Source organism: Mytilus trossulus, chromosome 8 (assembly GCF_036588685.1).
Source record: "Mytilus trossulus isolate FHL-02 chromosome 8, PNRI_Mtr1.1.1.hap1, whole genome shotgun sequence".
Lineage (NCBI taxonomy): Eukaryota > Metazoa > Mollusca > Bivalvia > Mytilida > Mytilidae > Mytilus > Mytilus trossulus.
This window is the reverse complement of record NC_086380.1, coordinates 11,166,497-11,184,350: the sequence shown is the minus strand read 5'-3', so window position 1 is coordinate 11,184,350 and position 17,854 is coordinate 11,166,497. Positions and strand designations below refer to the sequence as shown.

Here is a 17,854-nt window from a genome sequence, read left to right as displayed (position 1 = left end):
TTAAGTTTTCGTGGTCAAGTCCATATCTCAGATACTATATGCAATTAGTCTACTATAATTGGTGTATGGAATGATTGTAAGGTGTACATGTCTAGCTGATGGGTGTCATCTGACCTTGACCTTATTTTCATGGTTCAGAGGTCAAAGTTAAGTTTTTTAGTTTTGGTTTATTTTTCGAATACTTTAAATGTTAGGTCAACTATATTTGGTGTATGGAAATATTTTATTATCTATATGTCGGTTACACAGGTTTTATTTGACCTTGACCTTGTTTTCACTGTCCATTGCTAAGTTTTAAGTGTTTGTGTTTTGGTCTGTTTTTCTTTATTTATAAGCAATAAGTCAACTATATTTGTTGTATTGAAGAATTGTTAGCTGTACATGTCTGCCTGGCATGGTTCATCTGACCTTGACCTCATTTTCATGGTTCATTGATCAATGTTTCATTTTCTTGGTTAATGTTGAGTTTATGTGACAGTTGTTATAAAGCTTTATATTTAGGTCTATCAAGATAGTATCAAGGATTAGTACAGAAGGCGAGACATTTCAGTTAGTGCACTCTTGTCAGTTCAGTGGTTATAATTTAGTTTTTGTGTTTTGGTCTGTTTTCAATATGTCTACTATTTGGTATATGGGATGATTGTAAGTTGTACGTCTAGCTGGCAAGTGTCGTCTGACCTTGACCTCATTTTCATGGTTCAGTGGTCAAAGTTAAGATTTTTCTAATACTAAATGCAAAAGGTTAACTATATTTGCTGTATGGAAATATTTTATGATCTCTGTAGATAGATATAGGAAGTGTCAGTCACACAGGTTTTATAAAACCTTGATCTCATTTTCACAGTTCATTGCTCAGTGTTAATTTTTTGTGTTTTGGTCTGTTTTTCTTAAACTATTAGCAATGGGTCAACTGTATTTGTTGTATGGAAAATTGTTAGCTGTGCATGTCTGCCTGGCATGGTTCATCTGACGTGTGCTCCTTTTCATGGTTTATTGGTCAATGTTTCATTTTCTTGGTTAATGTTAAGTTTTTGTGACAGTTGTAATAAAGCTATTTTAGGACAATCAACATATCATTCTATGATTAGTAAAATAGGCGAGACATTTCAGCGTGTGCACTCTTGTTTTATATAGGAGTAATGGCCCTTCACTTTGAAATGTTTGCCATAATATACTTAACAGTAGTTTGCATCTCTGCTCCTCTGAAACCACATAATCAGGATATTGAGACTTTCAAATGTGTGTTGTTCAGAAGATCATGATTTTTTTAGTATATACATGTATTGTGAGGAAATCCCAGTAAAATGAAGAGAACCTGATAATTAGAAATGGTTTTGATATGTGAAGGTAAGCATTTGATAGTGTTCATTTTACTTGGAATCTTTGCTCTGTTTATGCAAGATAAAGAACGCTGATGATGAACAAAATTGATGTCAATTACAAACACTGGCCTTTTTAAAAGATGTGAAATAAAATGTGAATGACAATTGATCCTAAATATAAATTAAAATAATAAGACAAAACAAGAGTTTGTTAGAGTGACATCAACCTGGATTTTCCAGTAGAGGTTGAACCCTGAACAGTTGAGGATGCAAGGACACAAGATTTAAACAGCTGTGAATTTGGATTGTGATTGAATAGTTGGCACATCATAGGTCTACACCATGAAAATATGTGGTCAACGAACTGAAAAATTTGAATTTTGACATTTACCTAATCTTATCCAATATCAAAAATGCATTGTTAGAATCAGCATATCAAAGTACCCCAAGAATTCACTTTTTGGTGAAATACATACATGTATATAAAATAACTCAAAATAAATGACATAAAAAGGGAAACAACTCAAATGCATATAACAAAAAAAAAATAATTTGCTCCTGTAAAGTTACAACGCAAAACTGACCTTGATTTTCATTAAGTCATAGAAGACAACATATATCTTGAAAAGATTTTGGCAGTTGCTAGCCTGTCGTACATCCCCAAATCAATAACCAATTTATCATTTGGGGCACCAAATCAAAACCAAACATTGTGCATTAATAAAAATAAAGACATAAGGATGCTTAATTTTATTTCATTTTATCTGCATCTAAAGATTTCATAACTTTCCATCAATATAAAGTTGTCAACATAACCAAAAATATTACATACATCAATTGAGGGATGAAATAAATGGTTAAATTATATCACAGAAAAAATAAATAAGTAAGCACTTCTAACAATAAAAAGCTGTATGCACCAAAAAATATGAAATAAAAATAAACCATGTTGTAATAAAATAATCTCTAGCCAAAAAAAGAATCTGAAAGGCGAAAAAAACAGCTTTGTTCACCAGAATAGTTCAAATGTATCAGCAGAGATAATTGGTTCTGAAATCTTCTTTAAAGTAAAAATAACAACAAAATCAAATCATTCTGGTTGTGAAGAACAAAAACTTTAACACAATCACACATTTGGAATAATGCCTTTAGTTCTCTTTTGCTTTCAAATCAAAACAATAAATCAAAATATCAAAAATGTCTCACTAACAAACGATTTATACTCCATTCTTACAACATAGTTTTTTCAACATGTACTTTTACATTACAGAACATTGATAAGTATATAATTTAAAGAGGATTACATGTACAATCTCAATGATAAATAATCATCAATAAAGAGTTAAAACTTACAATGTAAAAACTGTACAATAAATATCTATATAAAGAAAAGCTAAGGTAAATGCTCATGTAACTGAGATTCTATGATAACAACATTGATGTGAAGGAAACAGTTTTTCTATATCAAATCAGGTAGTGATGTAAGGAAACCAGTTTTGTTATAACCAATCAAGTTCTTTATCAAAATGTTGTTCTTTGGTAAAAAAGCAGTAAAATATCAAAGCCAAGTATTATGCTAAATCTGACGACTTTGCTGGTTGATCTAAATTTAGTAGGCATGTTGGGCAACAAACAATGATTGATCGGCTGCAGAACTCTTGATGTCACCCTTAAATTGTCCTAAAGCTGCCAAACCATTTGCCTGAAATATACATTGAAATAAATTCATTAAAATCAATAGAGCTACAGCCTATATAAACCTGAAATTAATAAAATATACATTAAAAGGATTGATTAATTGATTGATGTTTAAAGCCACTTTCAACACTACTTTGCTATCTCTTGGCTATCAGTTTTTATTAGTGAAGGAAGCTGGTGATCCTTGAGCAAACTACCAACCTTTGGTAGGAAAGTTACAATCCTAGTCAATTAAGATTGGCGTCAAGTGCACTTAGACACAGTGTTCCCAATTTTAAAGGAGGATGAACTTTGCATGTTTCTGTGCATTATTATTCAAAGTGCTTGTAAGCAATGTACAGTAAAGAAAGCATGTATTTTGCAGTAGGAGCATAAAATTAAACATTGCACTGATTTCAGTATCGGAAGTAGTTTAAGCAAAAATTTAAGAAAAAGAAAGATAACTCCAATTTTTAATATTACTTTCACAATAAAATAATGATATTTGAAGAATAGATCTGTACTAGGTTTATGCATCATGCCCAATTATGAATTTTTAATTAATGAGAATGTTATAGGATATAAACAATGCTAAAAGGCTCAATGGCAGTAATTTCTCTCTCTCAAATGTAGTGATCAAAATCTAGAAAATTGAACATAAAGAAGTGTTATGCTTCAATAAGAGGTCTTCCATTTATCATGAAGATTATTTTGTTTTGAACCAGGCCACAATAAAGTCTTCTAATTACCTTAGCTCTGTTCATGAGTTCTGTCTGTGCAGTTTTTATATTTTCCTCCTTTCCTTGCCAGGCTTTCAGTACAGAAGCTTGTAGAGCTCTTCCAAAAGAGAATGTAAGAGACCATGGTTTCTTTCCTTCACAGGTATTGATGGCATTCAAATTAACTGAGGCATCATCTTCAGACTGACCTCCAGATAAAAAGGTTACACCTGAAAAATATATATATAAAATTCTTAAAATACTAAAACTTGCCTTGGTATAATCAAAGAAAATGTATGCACTCAGGGGCAGCTGAGGGGTGTCTGCATTTTCAACACTGGTGTAAATTTCTGTACAGTACAAATAACGTAATGGTAACAAATTTATTTCTTGTTAAGCTTTCCTTTTCGTTTTTATTTTTAAAATGAACATCTTGTTTTCACTCATTACTTATGCGTCTGGCATGTCCCCAAGTTGAGTTTCTTTAAGGACATATATACATACCTGGAACTGCTGGTGGGACAGTCCTACTTAGAGCCAATACGGTGGCTCTGGCATTTTCATCAGCAGAGTTTCTCTTAGAACAGCTCATTCCAGCAGTAACCATGTTAGGTTTGAGTAAAGTTCCTTCCAGGAAAACATGATGATCTGCTAAAGCTTTGTATGTAAATGCTAACACCTAAAATAGAATAAACAAGTGTTGTTTCAGGTTGCTGTGTGCCATCTGTATAAATGAACTAATATAAATATCTTGAATCCAAAATGTCACAAAGTTTTGTCCCCAATTGCATTGGCCCTGGACCCCTTTCCCTAAACACTAGGAAAACCAATTTCCTTTATATGTTTATTGAAAACCATAAAAACTTGGTAATCTTAAGCCAAAATAAAAAAAAAACATGAAATGCAATACCCACTTAAATTTTCTCATCTACCCATATTTACAAAATATATAATCTTTCTTTCCTACATGAAAATCTGAAGAAACATGGTTGACTTTAAAGTGATGAAACATGAAGACTGTTTTAATACCTGTTCTGTGACTTTTTGTGCTGTTGCTAGATCATGTTCTCCATCTGGTAATACTTCTGGTTCTACAATGGGAACAAGTCCATTCTGAAAAAAGACCATCCAAACATTTCTTCAACAGTAATTACTATAAGTATGAATTTAAAACTTTATTCAATAAGCTACTGGACAGTAAAAAAACCCAAATTGGTATGGAGTCAAGGGGAAGTAACTCTAATGCATTATGGTGTTTTATTGTTAGCAAACTTGAATAATACATGTAGATACAACAATTTATACTCCTAGATAAAAAGCAACCATCACAATATATTTAATATTGACATCTTAGACATCGTTCAAAATACTATTAAGACAGGAGTTTCTAATTTGTGTACATCTATCTATGTATTATATTTTTTAATAGTCTCGATTGTGATTTAAAATAAGAAGATATGAAGACCTTTTACAAATTCATTTACTGCTTACCTGTTGACAAATGCTGGCATATCTAGCCAAAACATTGGCATTTTCTAACATGGCTTGATATGAGGGAGTATATTGTTGGATTTTTAGAACGCATCGCCATTTAGCAAACTGAGCACCGTCTTTCTTGTACTGTGCACATCTCTCTGAGAGACCATCAAGACCTATAATTTACAAGGAAAAGTAATTATAATGCTATAATTTATAACGTTTTTCTACAGTTTAAAATGGAATTTAGAATTAAATTATAAGAAATGACTGTAATATTTTTTTTGTCTATTCAAAATAACATAAAAAATTTGGTGCACACTGTAAATAATCTGCTACGCACGTTATTCAGTGTGCACCAAATTTTTTATATTATTTCTTCATACTCATAGACAGAGAAATATTACAGTCATTCCTTAAGTGAAGTACAAATAACTAGTCTACTTACACCGTTGTTTGTGAATAAGTATATTTTAGAACTTTTTTATGCACTATTTTCATTATCAAACGTCTAATACAGATAAAAAAAAATAACAGTTATACTTGTATCAGTCTTTTGCAAAACATATTAAAATTTCTTGAAATCAGCCATCAATGTTTAATATCTTCAATATAACCAAAAAATTTGAAATGTATGTTTCCTTTCAGTTACATCAGCAACATTTGTTTTCAACCAAACACAAGAGAACCACCAGTGGAGCAGGTTCTGCTTACTCTACCACAGCTTCTGTGATCACCCCAGTTTTTTTATAAGATTGTGTTTCTCTGTCTAATGTCTTTGAGTCATCAAAAAAGTGTCTCATGAACTTGTTTATCTTTTATATTTTTATTTTTTTTTGCCAGTAATAGTGTTGTCAATTCATCTGGACATAAGAACTTTTTAAATTTTCCTTTGTATCCCTTCTCTATTTGAAATGTATACCTACCCTGTGTAGTACATTCATTATCTGTTCCAGCCAATGGCACAACTCCCTTGTCTACTTTGATGCCTGGAATTATACCCTGATCCTGGAGAAGTTTGGGGAATGGCACACCAGCTTTGTTTTTCTGGTAGAATGTTTCGTGGAACATGATGACACCACTGATGTTTTGTGCCAATGATTTGTCACATGTGAACAGGAGTTCTCTGTAACGTCTTCTGTTCTCCTCAGTGTTCTCAACATTTATTGGTGCAAATCTCTTACCAATAGAACCTAAAATACAATCAAAACTGATGAAATCAATGTTCAACTTAAAAGTTTCACTATCATGTATTTTTTTCTGATTCATGTATCTTTTCTGACATGGTTTATGCATTAATCAGTCCAAAACAAGCTAAACTGAACCAACATAGGAAACAGAGTTTTTCATGTCGGTATTAATGAAGCTTTTTATGAGTAAAGTTGCACCTGCTTTATAGGTAACCTAGTTTAAGCTGTTTAATAGCCGTCTTGTCAAGGTGAAGGTGCTAAAATTTTGTCTTGATCTTGCCAACATACATGTAGAAAAGTGATACTTATACTTTTTAAACCTAATTTTAAATGTCACCTGTCTTGTCATGCTTGTAAGGTCAGTTTTCTCACGAAGGGTGTCCTTAACATACATATTTGACTGTATTTCCATTAATTATAATGTGTACCTGTAGATTCATCAGCAGCTAAAATTCCTTTACCAGGGGCAACAATGGCATTGGCAATCTTTCGAAGCTCATCTTCCTGTTCAGGAGAAAGGTTTTGTGGGAAAACTGGCATGGTTGAACTGAAAAATCAAATTAATTTTTTAAAACTGATACATTGTATGTGTCAAGGTTTGTTTACAAGAAATTAATTCAGAAAAGCAACAGCCAATACATATATTTACACGATAATTATAGAATGAAGAGTTACCTACATGTAAAGCTGAAATCACAAACTGCAGTGTTTTACATGTTGCACACAAATGAATTTAGAAAGCAATCATTTTCAAAGCAAATAACAGATGCATACAGTATGCAATACAGGTTTTGAACATTGTTAAATCCTTGCATGAAAACTGAAAAAAAATATAAGTGCCTTAAAATGGAGAATGTTTCTAAAGGACACACAAGACACCCACTGCATAAAACATTATAAAGGTATAATGGGAAAAGCAATGTTACACAAAAAGTGTACTTGATCTGACCATTGTGTATAAGTATCATAACATTTGGTAGAGGCAAACTAAAGTAAGTGAATGGAAACAAAAAAATCAAGCAATTTTTCCATTTTTTTAAGGGCATACAAGTAACTGTATAACAGTAAATGTGACGCCACCAAAATTCAAACAATATCTGAGCATTGTACATGTACATGTATTATTAAGCATAGTGTAAAATTTCATAACATAAATAGTTAAGGCAAACTAAACATAGAAAGCAGAAACTCAGCAATTTCTGATTTGTAAATGGGATCACTCAAGAGTCATGAGAGTAGTAACAGTGGTGCCACCAAAATTCAAACATGATCTGTGTTAAATTGTAATATTAAGGGTTATGTATATAAGTATCATTTAACATTCTGTTGAGGCAAACTAAAGTTAGAGATCGGAAACCAATTTTGGGACATACAATGTACCAATTGACGGATGTACAGATTAACAAGGGTAAAACTTATTAATGTAAGTGCATTTACATTTAAATAATAAAGTATATTTAACTAATTTGTACAACGTAAATAGAATTAGTGAAAAGATAAAATACATGTATGTGTGCTCTTACTTAAATTGTATGCCTTCCTTATATATAATGTTCACCTGCATCTATGTGGTTTGACTTCGAAGTCAAGACTTAGACACTGTAATTTAATCTTGTAGTTTAGAAGAAACACTTTAATAGCATCAATATATAGGTTAAAAAAACAGGGAATATGCAAGGTATTCAAGTTGCATTTAAAAGTTCAAAAACTATTCATCTAAACAAATGCTTCCTTAAATATATATGTCAGTGCTTAGTTGAGGTTTAACAGTTATAGAAACTTAAGAAACATGCAAAAAAAGCAACTATATACAAAATGAATGATAAATCATATTTTGTATTCCATGTATTCCTTAGGCACACACAAACAGATCCCAAAACAAATGAACACTGACATGCTGAATGATAACTGCCTAGCATTGAGTAGGACCTTATCCTCAAAAAAGATTTACCAAAAAGTAAGTACTGTAGTTATATACATGTATTACTACAGTATGCGCCAAAAACTTTTCACCTACTAGTCCAGATTGTCCCTACATGTATAAATGACGATACAGTATAAGATGTTAAAAATGTTCACTAATAATGCCAATCAATATATATACATGTACTAGTCAAGTAGTTTGCTGCTAAAGGTGCAAACAGCACTGGCAAGTTAATTTCTCTATTGGGTGTCATAGTTTATTAATAAAAATATTAAATTGTGTTGGAAATAAAATATATAAAAAACTAACATTTATGTAGCAAAAATGGAATTCATTTAAATGAAAACTATGCTATATTTCCAATAAAAACTCAACTGCCTAACGTAACGGTACCCAAATTGCACCTATTTAGCAAAAATAGTTGTGGAAATCTTACAAGATTTCCTAGAGACTAAACATGTTGTATTTGTATGATCTGATAGTATGCACCTCTTTCAACATAGGTAAATATATTTAGATATACACAAAACATTTACAGTATTTATCAACAGATGAAGTGTTTACTGAAAAAGCAAAATGTACTGAAACATCGCCATGCGACGTCATCAAAACGTCATCTTTTTAAAATTACCAAATACAACATGTTTCAAGTATTCATTTCTTAAAAAAAAGAAGAGTAAGCATGGATAAATATCCAATTGTTCAAAATATTTGAAAAAATAATAAACAAAAGCTCTGTTATTCAAATGCAAATTTAGGCATGGATGCAATTTGGGTACTGCTCATTACAGATTCATTGATGGTTTGGAGGTTAGTTCAGACCAATTTTTCTATGATTCCATATGCATTTGAAAATCTAATTGGTGTACCTATATAATAAAGAAGGATACGGCTACAAAATAAACACAACATGGAAATGTTTGTCTTGATCATAAAAAACGTAGTTGAAAAAACTGTCAAAATAGGTGCAATTTGGGTACCGTCACGTTATGTCACCCATGAATGTCAACTTATTTCAAAACACATATCCACAATCATGACAATAGCCTGAATAGGTTACAATGTACCAAATAAAATTACATGGGCGCAGCCATTTTATGAAGGGAACATGACATAGAGATAATCAAAGTGCTGGATAGCACCTCTGGAAAGTTTGCAACTGTAGCTGTGTATTATTCCAAAAAAGGTTATAGATGTGTATTATTTCAAATATGTATTTCATCACAGCTTTGATGTTTTAAACTAAACCATAGTCTCGTCAGTAATTATCAAAAATCACTTTTTTATGTTTATCATAAAAAGTTTTGATATTTTCTCATGATTGCAACCTTAAACTGTAGATCTAAAATAATGAAATATACATGCAGACAGCTCTGTTAATTTCTTTAAGTACCTATGCCATGTCAACTTCAAGAGCCTGTGAATTAGTATTTTTCTATTGGTTTAGGTCCTTCATATTTGTTTTTAGTAAATTAACACGTACCGGTAAGTTTTTTTGGTTGAATTGTATGACCACAGGAATAAAAAGTTTATATACGCTGTATTCATAGAATTTTTGTTGTAAGCCATTCGTTTGATATATCATGATAATCATTGCCTCTATGTTTGGATGACAAAGCAATTGAATTTCTATTTAAATAGGGCATGATATGCACATGTTTGTCTGTAATCTATATAAATTTTGAGGTGAAATGTAGCCATTTAAACCAAAGGGTACACATCATCATAATTTCATGAACCTTAATCATTTCTACAGCACTTGTCTTCATACCCTGAGCTATGTTATTCTAAGAAGTAGATGCTGACTCGGTTGCTTTTACTATGGATGCTATATGATACGTATTTGCGATAATACACCAGAGGTGGTATGATGTAAATTATTGGAAGAAGAATAAAGAAGAATTGACGTTGGGTCAATGTTTTTCTGCTGTCAGTTTGATTCACTTGAGCCTGCTGAACAAGTGAAGGCCCTTATATCCATATTGGAATGTATTTAAATAACGGAACTAAAAGTTTTCAAATGATTTTTGGCATCAAAACCTTTCAATCGATGTTTAAACAAAAACAATGCATTTTAAAATATTTTTTTTTATGAAAGCCGGTACCGTATTTACCTGTACTCGTCCATTACTGAGACATTAGACATATAATTATCGAGTATTTTATATTCTATCACCTGTGTTTTGTTATAAAAAAAAAACCATTATCATTATCCGACGGCTTGGTCAAAATGTCAACTTGTTCTCGCATTTTAATCAGTCATTCCCGATTTTTTCGATACTCTCGGGCTTTTACCACGTTTACGTACGTACATGTACATAGTAAACAGGTAAAAGTAGAGCGGAAAATGTTCATTCATGAAATTTCATGAATGAAACTGACGCAATCTGGCGTAGATTTCTTGTGATTTTCTCTTCAGCGTATGGCAGATCCGCAAAGTAGTGTTTGAGATACTCATTTTCAAAATGAAGTTAAATTCATCTGAATCGTCGGTGAACGTTCAATTCTTTTTTATTTAAGCTGTAATCTTTTCAGTCAAATGACGGTTGTTACTCAAAATTTTAAAAGAACCTTCCAAGAATCAGAATTCTAACACTAGTACTAGTACTTAATTATCTCGGATCAGAATAAATGGCGATAATCTGTCACCATAAGTTTGAGGCCGATGGCTATGGAAAGTAGGCAATAGCAAGCTATAGCAAACTTTCCAAAAATAGATGGCTCTCTGTGATTGGTTGTTATATCTTTTATAATTTTTTCTCCTGGAAAGCATTATGAATGAAGTTTCATGCAAGCACAAATTTGTCCTAAAATGTATAATATGAAATGCCGAAAATATTTTTTTTATGTTGCTCAAAATTAGGGAAAATTTTCTGCGAAATCGTCAGGTATCGTGAAAAAACCCCAAATTCACCAAGAAAAGCCATGGGACCATATATATTTGAGTGCGGTAAAATCACAAATAGATATAGAGCTTCAATTAGACAACAACAGATTTTCCATAATTAGTTTAATGAAAACGCCTTATTAGGAGATAATTTCTAAAAATAGCATTGCCGGCAACGGGGCCACCATTTAGTTCTTTATATCCTATAATGGTCTCAAAATATGTCAAAAATTGTATTTACAGAAATATTTAGACATCAAAAACGCTTTACTAGTGTTGTGATTTGTGTGAATAATTCCGTTTTCATGCTATAGTCTGTTTCTTATTTGCTTTCAAAATACGGGTAGGTACAGGATTTCATCGCCTTGGTGTGTCTTTTCTGTTTTTATCCAAAATTTGTCTTACAAGCTTGATAGCCATACATAGGCCTAACTTTTGGCGATACTTGTTTGATCTTGTCACATCACATGACACAGAAATCTTCGGATTTAACCCTCCCCCTTTTTTGGTAAAAACGGCTCCAAGGGTATTTGCATACGCTTAACGATTTCGCATCATTCAAAACATTTACCATACTACTTGTATAGCTAATATAGACCACCAGAAGATGTTTTTTACGAAAAGAAGCTAAAATGTGCACATGTATCCGATTTATAAAGCTATAGTCCGTTTCAAAATAGTGAATTTATTTCATATTGAACTGGTCCGAATTTTTTATTTGTTTTTCAGTACAGTGTCACTCAAATTAGATTTTCTGTTGATCAATATCAGAAGCACATGATTACTTCGAAAAGGCAATACTAACAAAGAGGCAAAATATTACACCTGCAACAAACAGTACCGTAATGTCTATAAAAATCAGTGTAATTTCTTACCAATTTTTAAACAGGGGTAGGCTCCAGAAATTAATTCCTGTGTATTATACAGTTAACAATGAAATATTTTGCATAGTAGAATGAAGTCAAGCCATGTTCAAGTAACTAATGCGGCAAAAAAAATCAAATTTCAAAAATTGTTTATTACCGTATAGGTTACAATGTACCAAATAAAATTACATGGGCGCAGCCATTTTATGAAGGGAACATGACATAGAGATAAAAATAGATGGCTCTCTGTGATTGGTTGTTATATCTTTTATAATTTTTTCTCCTGGAAAGCATTATGAATGAAGTTTCATGCAAGCACAAATTTGTCCTAAAATGTATAGTATGAAATGCCGAAAATATTTTTTTTATGTTGCTCAAAATTAGGGAAAATTTTCTGCGAAATCGTCAGGTATCGTGAAAAAACCCCAAATTCACCAAGAAAAGCCATGGGACCATATATATTTGAGTGCGGTAAAATCACAAATAGATATAGAGCTTCAATTAGACAACAACAGATTTTCCATAATTAGTTTAATGAAAACGCCTTATTAGGAGATAATTTCTAAAAATAGCATTGCCGGCAACGGGGCCACCATTTAGTTCTTTATATCCAATAGGAAGGTAGAATATTAAAATATATTTACACATTTAGTACATGACTTAACTTACTGATAAAATTATCAGTCTCTCTGGCGACGAAATACCACAGAATATTTCCTTACTTACCCTTATTAATGGGTGCTTCTCTGTCTGAATATATATATCTTGGCAATAAATGTCCTTACAAATTACAATATATCAATAGAGAAGGTCACACTCAGTATAGGAGGCAGGCGCAGAGAGAGGACAAGGTCGTATAAATTCACCTTCACGGCTTCAGCTGTTCTGTACGTGGGGTTGGCAGTATACCATAAAAATATATCGTTTAAAACCTTGACATGTGCAGTCAAAAATATTTTCAAAATGTTTGATCATTTACAGTTGATAATTTAGGAACTCCATTAACATATATGTATCGCATAACTGTCTGCAACTTACCTTAATTTGGCGAGCTTGTGATGCAGCAACCTTGTTCCTGTCGGCAACAAAAAATACGCAACTTCCGTATTTTGATTATGACGTCTTCTTTTCCTAGTAATCTCCTCCGGAAACGGAGCACCCGTATCACACGACTAAAACTAAGTGAAAACGCGAACGTCTGTTTAGCTCAGAAATATAGTACGGTGAACATGGTGAAAAACCAAATGACTGGAAAGAAGCAACAATAGTCCCATTATTCAAAAAAGGAGAAAAACATATAGCAGCAAATAATCGACCAGTTTCCCTTACTTCTATCTCATGCTTGAAGTTTCAACAATAGAAGGAATTGCCAAACAACTTAAATCAGGGAAAGATCAAGTGGATGCAATCTTACGTACTCGACTTTGCCAAGGCTTTTGACAAAGTCCCACACTGCAGATTACTTAACAAACGGAAACACTATGGCATTAGAGACGAAAACCTGAAATGGATACAAGCTTTCTTAGAAAACAGGAAACAACAAGTGGTAGTCGAGGGCTGTAAGTCAACACTGGGAGAAGTACCGTTTCAGGGGTCCCACAAGGGACTGTGTTAGGACCCTTACTCTTCCTAGTTTTACCAGAAACAGTTCAACATTCAACTGTCAAACTATTCGCTGACGACTGCCTCCTATTCCACCATATCAAGAATTCCCAAGATGAAGCCAAACTACAACAGGACCTATCAGCACTAGAAGACTGGGAAACCAAATGGCAGATGAAATTCCATCCAGAAAAATGCACTGTCATCCGCATTAGCACCAACAGTAAATCCAAAAAAGAGACATACTATAACTAACACGGCCACACTCTCGAAACTGTACCAACCAGCAAATATCTAGGAGTAAATTTCAGTGAAGACCTACAATGGAAACATCATGTTGACGTTACTGCCAAGAAAGCATCAATCTAAAGAAAGCATCCAATTAAATCCATCGGATTCCTAAGGCGTAACCTTCGAGAATGCAGCAAGAATGTACGAAATGCAGCCTACATATCTCTGGTCAGACCAACTCTAGAATATGCTAGTGCGGCATGGGACCCTCACACCACTGAGGACAGACCGTTTAGAGCAAGTGCACTACTATGATAAAACACCTGGATGTGTGACAACTATGATCAAGACATTAGGATGGGAACCACTAGCTAACAGACGAAGTAACCACCGACTCGTCATGCTTTACAAGATCCAGCATGAGCTAGTGGACATTGATGCCGGTTCCATCTTACGTCCAAACGATCGGCGCACTAGAGGCAAACAACGCCTATATCAACCACCAGCAAATCATTTATTCAGATATTTCTATGGTATATATTCTTGAAATTTATCGAAACAGGGAAATATTTAAAAGTTTATGGCTTCTTGAGGATCGTTAACTGTTCAATGACAAAATAATTCGGATCACTGATTATTGTGATACTTGTCTTTTGATGGATTATTAATAAAAATTAAACGTTTTGTTTTGATAAAATATTCAGCTTGAAATTGATAAACACAATGATGTACGAACTGTAAATCATGAAACGGATTTACAAGTTCATTATTATACTCGGAGACAGTGCTAGTCTCAGTTATACTGCATACACACATGATTGACAGCTGAATACAATCATTTTGTTAACAAATATCAATAAAGAGAAATACATTGTATACCAATTCTACTCTGTAAATCAAAGAGAAAATGATAAAATGATTGCGGCAATATAAATATTCTGTCAATTTGTTAACAAACTTTAACATATTTTGTTCAAATACTTAAAATTATGCGACTGGACAACAAACAGAAAAAAAATAAAATATGGGCGAATGGACCCTGGGCGAACAGGTATCAGGGCGAACACGTAGTATGGCGAACGTGAATCAGGGCGAACGGACCCGGATTCACCAGAGAGTATATAAGTACTCATACTTTCCACGGACTATACAAGAGTGGAACCACCTTCCAACAGCTACAACAGAAGCTCCAACAATTGAGGGGTTCCAGAGTGCACTAGCCAAGAATAGTGAACCCAAGAAGCCAACACCATAGACAGCAGCCAAGTGTACATAGTTTTAAACTGTATATATTCGGAACGTTTTATTTGTAAATAGTTATTGGAGAATTGCTGTCTCATTCTCCGTCTAGTGGACTTATAACATTCTTTTAAAGAATCCAGTCCTAAGCAAGGAAGAAGAAAAAAGAAAAAAATGTCGAAAATTCACGGAGTATTGAGATTGCAAAATTGATTTAAAGTTCACTAGTTCTACTTGAATTTAAACTACAATCGAAACTAACGATATTTTGTCTCTCCCAGGTCTTACCATATTCAAAATCAACGTATTTCTCAGACTGGAGGTTGAGATAAAAAAAAAATAAAAAAAAAAATGTAGCCAACTTATACGATAGTTTTCAAGAGTAAAACTTTTATTTTATCCAGTTTAGATCTGTCTTGATTCATGTCTCAGTGTCTGTGAAATGAAAATGTTCAGTTTGCCAAAATTGGTTATCTTCTTCTTTATGTGTTCCAATCTGAATAAAGATGATAGATAACTGGTGCATACGTGGACTATTAATTTAAAACTAATTAATATTTTATTTACACAAAACGGTGCAGAGAACAGATGTAGTGATTATATAGATAGTGATCAAAAGTACCAAGATTATAATTTTATACGCCAGACGCGCGTTTCGTCTACATAACGCTCATCAGTGACGCTGAATTTAAAAAATAAATAAAAAGCAAAATGAATACAAAGTTGAAGAGCATTGAGGACCCAAAATTCCCAAAAAGTTGTGCAACAACAATAACCTCAATAGCAGACATATAGATTAAAGATCCCATGAGTTATAAATCAGTTAATTGAGTGGGGAATCCAGAGCAACCATACAATCTAAAACCCCTTGAAGTCAAGAAACTACACACATGCGCATAATTCCAAAAACAAACCCTGAAGCAAGAACGTGTTAATAAATGATTATTAAACGACCTAGATGGTTCTCTATTTCTTTATGGAAGAACAATCTCAAATATCAGTTTCATAACGTTAACATGTTAGAAAAACTCCGTTTCACGGTTTTTATATGACAGAAATACTGAGATTTATTGGAATTCAGAGAACGCTCGCATTTTATAAAAAATGGGAATTCCCTCTGACGTGTTTCTAAAATTATAAAAACACTAAATATAAATGCTGAATAATTCTGATTTTCCGTGTTGTTAAAAACACGCATATAAGTCAAGGGAATTATCAAACATGAAAATTATGAAAAGAACATTATAGGAAACTTGTTTAAGTTCAATCCCTTTGTTTGTTTTTATCTTTTAAAGCAAGACAATAATAAGCATTTGAGATGTTCCTTAATGTTTAGAATAAAACGATTGACGTGAGGGCAATGCTCTGAGCCACCGGTATAAGTTTATAGATTGCTTGAAAACAATCGTATCCCCAAAAAAATGACCATATAATTGATATTCATTTCAACACCGAAGTGCTGACTACTGGGCTGGTGATACCCGGGGACGATACGTCCACCAGCAGTGGCATCGACCCAGTGGTGTAAATAGTTATCAAAATTACCAGGATTATAAATGTATACGCCAGACACGCGTTTCGACTACATAAGACTCATCAGTGACGCTCATATAAAACAAAATAAAATGCCAAATAAATACAAAGTTGAAGAGCATTAAATCTTTGGATGTATATATGTGTCTGAAGGTGTGAGCATGATGTTTTCTGGTTCTTGAGTCTGATGGAATGAGAATTCAGTGTGCTAGATGGTATAGCAACAAGATGATGTGTGATCTTGTACATCATAACCAGGCGTGCACACAATCTGCGTTATGTTATATGAGTCCTGTTGAGAGTGTTCAACATGTGTGATACACTGCTAGTGTTCTGATACCTGTTGCAGGCATACCGAGCATTTGGACCATCTCTATCTTCGAGATAGATTCTGAAGTGTGGTGATCCCAAACCGAGCAAGAGTACTCGAGTTTGGGACTGACAAGTGCTTGGTATGCCCGGTTCTTCATGTTCTGATTTGATGTTTTCCGATTTCTTCGAAGGAAACCGAGTGTTATGTTGGCTTTCGAGATATTGTCATCTATATGTTTGTCCCATTTAAGGATTGATTGTAATGTGATACCTAAGTACTTACCAGATGTAACCGTTTCTAAAATATGATTGTGAAGAGTGTACTAGTAATTATTAGAGCGAAGCTCGAACCCCATATGGAATTTACTTACCCTGTATATATCATATTAGGTCACTATAGCACACTATGTAACGAATTTATCTTACTGACTATCTTTATTTGTTGAATTTAGACTCAAGTTGTCTTATTTGCTATCATAACTCATCTTCTTATTTCTTTATTAAAGTGTTCAAGTGTTTAATTTTAAGAACCCTTTTCAATTGGTCTGCACTGAAAAACTAATGTAAACGATAAATATCTATAATCAATAACCTTGATATAACAATATTAAACAGAACTTTCAATACTTTTAAATAATGAAACAGTGCCTAAGTCTCAAATCCACTACTAACCGTGTATTGAAATAAGCCCCGCCTCCCTACGAACCTAATATTGAATACACACGATCTCCACGAGGTCGCTTTTAACCAATCATATTCCTAGAAATGCATAGCAGGTAAGATAATAGTAATTAAATGTTGTAAAGGTTGACGTTTAGTTGTGACAGAGATAACATAACACTTGTCTGAATGGAATGCCATCAGCTAGTCCTCTTC

The 17,854-nt window shown here is 33.1% G+C and overlaps 1 protein-coding gene across 2 annotated transcripts; it reads right to left on the bottom strand.

Moving 5' to 3' along the window:
• Positions 1-2,057: 2,057 nt before the first annotated feature.
• Positions 2,058-13,213, bottom strand: LOC134728281 (fructose-bisphosphate aldolase-like). Of its 2 annotated transcripts, none has more exons than XM_063592828.1 (8): positions 13,100-13,213; positions 6,813-6,931; positions 6,121-6,387; positions 5,210-5,370; positions 4,748-4,831; positions 4,223-4,397; positions 3,749-3,948; positions 2,058-3,024 (listed from the first exon to the last, which is right to left on the bottom strand). In XM_063592828.1, the coding sequence occupies exons 2-8, from the start codon at positions 6,922-6,924 to the stop codon at positions 2,932-2,934; spliced, it is 1,092 nt and encodes a 363-aa protein (XP_063448898.1). In that variant the 5' UTR covers positions 6,925-6,931; positions 13,100-13,213; the 3' UTR covers positions 2,058-2,931. The 2 variants fall into 2 exon arrangements, with proteins under 2 accessions (XP_063448898.1, XP_063448899.1); XM_063592829.1 differs by lacking the exon at positions 13,100-13,213 and adding an exon at positions 12,788-12,909.
• Positions 13,214-17,854: the final 4,641 nt, after the last annotated feature.

Coding starts and splice junctions, on each gene's coding strand:
- LOC134728281 (XM_063592828.1), bottom strand. CDS start 6,924: ATGCCAGTTTTCCCACAAAACCTTTCTCCTGAACAGGAAGATGAGCTT. Junction 6,388..6,812: donor AGCTGCTGATGAATCTACAG/GTACACATTATA, acceptor ATTGTATTTTAG/GTTCTATTGGTAAGAGATTT. Junction 5,371..6,120: donor TAATGAATGTACTACACAGG/GTAGGTATACAT, acceptor TGTAAATTATAG/GTCTTGATGGTCTCTCAGAG.